The 2,841-nt window shown below is 51.1% G+C and overlaps 1 protein-coding gene across 1 annotated transcript; it reads left to right on the top strand.

The window, feature by feature from the left end:
* Nucleotides 1-24: 24 nt before the first annotated feature.
* On the top strand, nucleotides 25-1,122 carry RPL39 (ribosomal protein L39; the record flags this gene model as incomplete). Its single annotated transcript, XM_026039017.1, has 2 exons — nucleotides 25-167; nucleotides 859-1,122. Coding segments are annotated over 2 exons (192 nt in total), but the record flags the coding sequence as incomplete, so codon positions are not given.
* Between the last annotated feature and the right edge of the window lie 1,719 nt (nucleotides 1,123-2,841).

Consider the following 2,841-nt stretch of genomic DNA (forward strand, 5'->3'; position numbering starts at 1 on the left):
CGGGGCGCCCCGCGCGGCCGCTGACGGCCCCGAACGGCCGCTAACGGCCGCTCTCTCTTGCAGTCGTCCCACAAGACGTTCAAGATCAAGCGCTTCCTGGCCAAGAAGCAGAAGCAGAACCGGCCCATCCCGCAGTGGATCCGCATGAAAACCGGCAACAAGATCAGGTAGCGCCGCGGGGCCCGGGCCCCGCCGTCCCYGCCGCTTCCCGCCTCGCGGGAGCCCCGCGGCCGCCTTTGCAGTCGGGGCAAAAGGGCCAGTTTCTGCCGTGTGGCAGTTGGGTGCCGCGGCCTTGGCTTGCGCTGCGCGCCGTGCAAAAGCAGGCTGCAATTGCAGTGCTCCCTGCCGTGGGGCGGCTGCCATTTCCCTGCTGAGAGCAACGCCGTTAGCGCCGGCTCTGGCTTGGCCTCCCTCCTGGYGAAGCCGCTTGCCCTCAGCGCCTACAGGGGTTTTACGTGTGCCTTGTACGTGGGTGTCTTCTCCTGCATCGGGGCCTCTTTCACGCACAGCTCTTTTGCGTGCTCAGGCAAAAGAGGATCTAAGCTTTTTGTGGTACTTGAATAATGAAATACATTCATGTGGTGCTATCCTTTTATTGCCATTGGGCAATGCAAGATGATGGGCCTTCCTCCCGGAGGAGGAGCTAGGGTGTTCTCCTCCTGGGTAATGCATCCTTCTCYGGGCGTTTGTACCTCTTAGACACATTGATTCAGTTGCCACAACAAGCCCATACAATAGTGGCTGAAGAAAGCAAACTTTAAAGAGATGTTCATAAACGAGAACAATGTTCATTGGTTCTGAACATAGCTAGTACAACATAGGTTGGGGTTTTGCTGATTTATACTGCTTTTGTCTTAGGTACAACTCTAAAAGGAGACACTGGAGAAGGACCAAGCTGGGCTTGTGAGAGAAACTGTCTCCAGGGAACTCTAATACACTCGTCTTTCTGCGTCAGATTGGTCCATCCCTCATTGCCTGGCGGCTCCACGGTGATTCCTTCTGTCCTGGTGGACTTCAGCGTCCATTTCTTATAAGCTGGCTAAGAGAAAATGTTAAGTAATTTTGTATCTGAAACAAGAAGACCATGTCCTATTAGTGTTCTTTTGTTCAGGGCTCATATGTATTGACAGTATAGAGGCTTGTTAATAAATATGCACCCACATTATTTGTTTGGAATTATTTCATGTGTRTATGGTGGAATGGCACTGTGGAGACTAGCACGAGCATGAGCAAGTTTTACCTCGTGTCATAAGCTCGGCTTTTTTCAGAGGGAGAGTAGTCTGACTTCCTTTTCCTTTCCTGTAATTCAGCAACAGTAAAGCTTGCCAGCCTCTTCTAAAAGACGCAACTAATTTTGACGTAGAGTTTGTTAAAAGAAAAGCTTCTATTTGGCAACCTGAAAAGGCAAAGTCGGCCTTTCAGGAGGACAACGCGTTTCCAGACTCTGAAAGGAAGGAACGGTTGTCATTTTATGACCTTCCTTAAACACTGGTGGTCCCAGTTAACTGTTCAGCATTGGTTAGTTAGTCTCAGGGAAGAATATAAGGGATGTTTCTGGTACATCTATGAAAAGTTAATAAGAAAATTAAGCAGCATAGTCAGAAGTTGCAAGAGTGGCCCCTGCACATGCCTCTGAGCTGGGAGSCTGCACGGAGCCCGGCCCTGCTGAGCTGGGGAAGGTTGAGTGTTGCTGGTGGGTCTGGCCCCTGGCCGGCAGCGCTGGGCTCTGCTCCCAGGCAGGACCRGGGCCGCTTGGGATGTTCAGGGTCACGATCCCAGCTGGGGAGCAGATGCAGCAGAAAAATGGGATGGGAAGRAAGTTTCACTTAGACTGGCTAGTAAGAGAGAAGAAGGGAGGGAGGAGCAGGACAAGGRTAGATGGGTGGGCTTATCCCCTTAGGAAGTGTAACGCTCAGGTGATTCACAAGTTCCTCTAGAGCATGGAATAACCAGAATATGWAACAATTTCTGGAGCTAATCTTTGTTAGCTAGAGTTGGTCTTAACGCCAGCCATAGATGCAGTTTATTTCAAAACATTTTCTGATTTGCAGTGATACTGCTCAAAGAAGAGTGAGCAGCTATTCAGAAAATGGGAGGTTAAAGGGATTAAACTGAGCTGATTAGTCAGCACTCCAGCTCCCCAGCACCCACCTTGGCTGYTAGGGCCTATAAAACATGACCTATTTTTGCAGGAGGGAACTGGAAAGGGAGGCTGTGGCCCAGCACCGAGCCTGGTGCTGCTTCCCAGTGCTGGGCTCTGCTCATGCTGCGCAACAGCGTGGACCGAGGACCTGTAGGTGCACGTTAAAAGTGCACCGTGCTCAGGGTCAGTGTGATGGTCTCTTCCCCTCAAGGCGTCGGCTGTATTCCTGTGAGCGCGGGAAAGCAAGGCTGGGATTTTTAYGAGTCTTGGGACACTTCAGGGGTATCTTAATTTCTTTTCCTGTGTGGTAAGAGCCTGGTTTCTGCTTCTTTATCAGAGGGAAGCAGTAAGTCACTGCAACAGGAAAGCAGCAGAGCKTTGCCAGAGAGGTTTCAAAATGCTTCAGAGATGTCTCAACGAGGCCCACGCGCTGCACAGCCCTTTGCCTCAGCGCCTTTAAAATTGTTTTCTTCTGTCTAAAAGGCCTGCAACAAAAGCCTCCTGCTCCCCAAAATGTTTGACCAGCTTTGATGGCTTTGAATTTGTTTAGTTGCTCCAGCGTTTGTTTAGCTGCTGAGTTTTATGGCTGTTTTTACAGTTCCTGAAGGCCATGCTCTCCTCTTTGAAGCGAGCGCTAGCTTGGGAGCTGGGTCCCTGTGGGAGGTGGGAGGTGGGCCCGGATGCCTGCTGCTCTCCCA

This window comes from Nothoprocta perdicaria, unplaced genomic scaffold (genome assembly GCF_003342845.1).
Source record: "Nothoprocta perdicaria isolate Ctin4 unplaced genomic scaffold, notPer1 scaffold_22, whole genome shotgun sequence".
Taxonomy (NCBI): domain Eukaryota; kingdom Metazoa; phylum Chordata; class Aves; order Tinamiformes; family Tinamidae; genus Nothoprocta; species Nothoprocta perdicaria.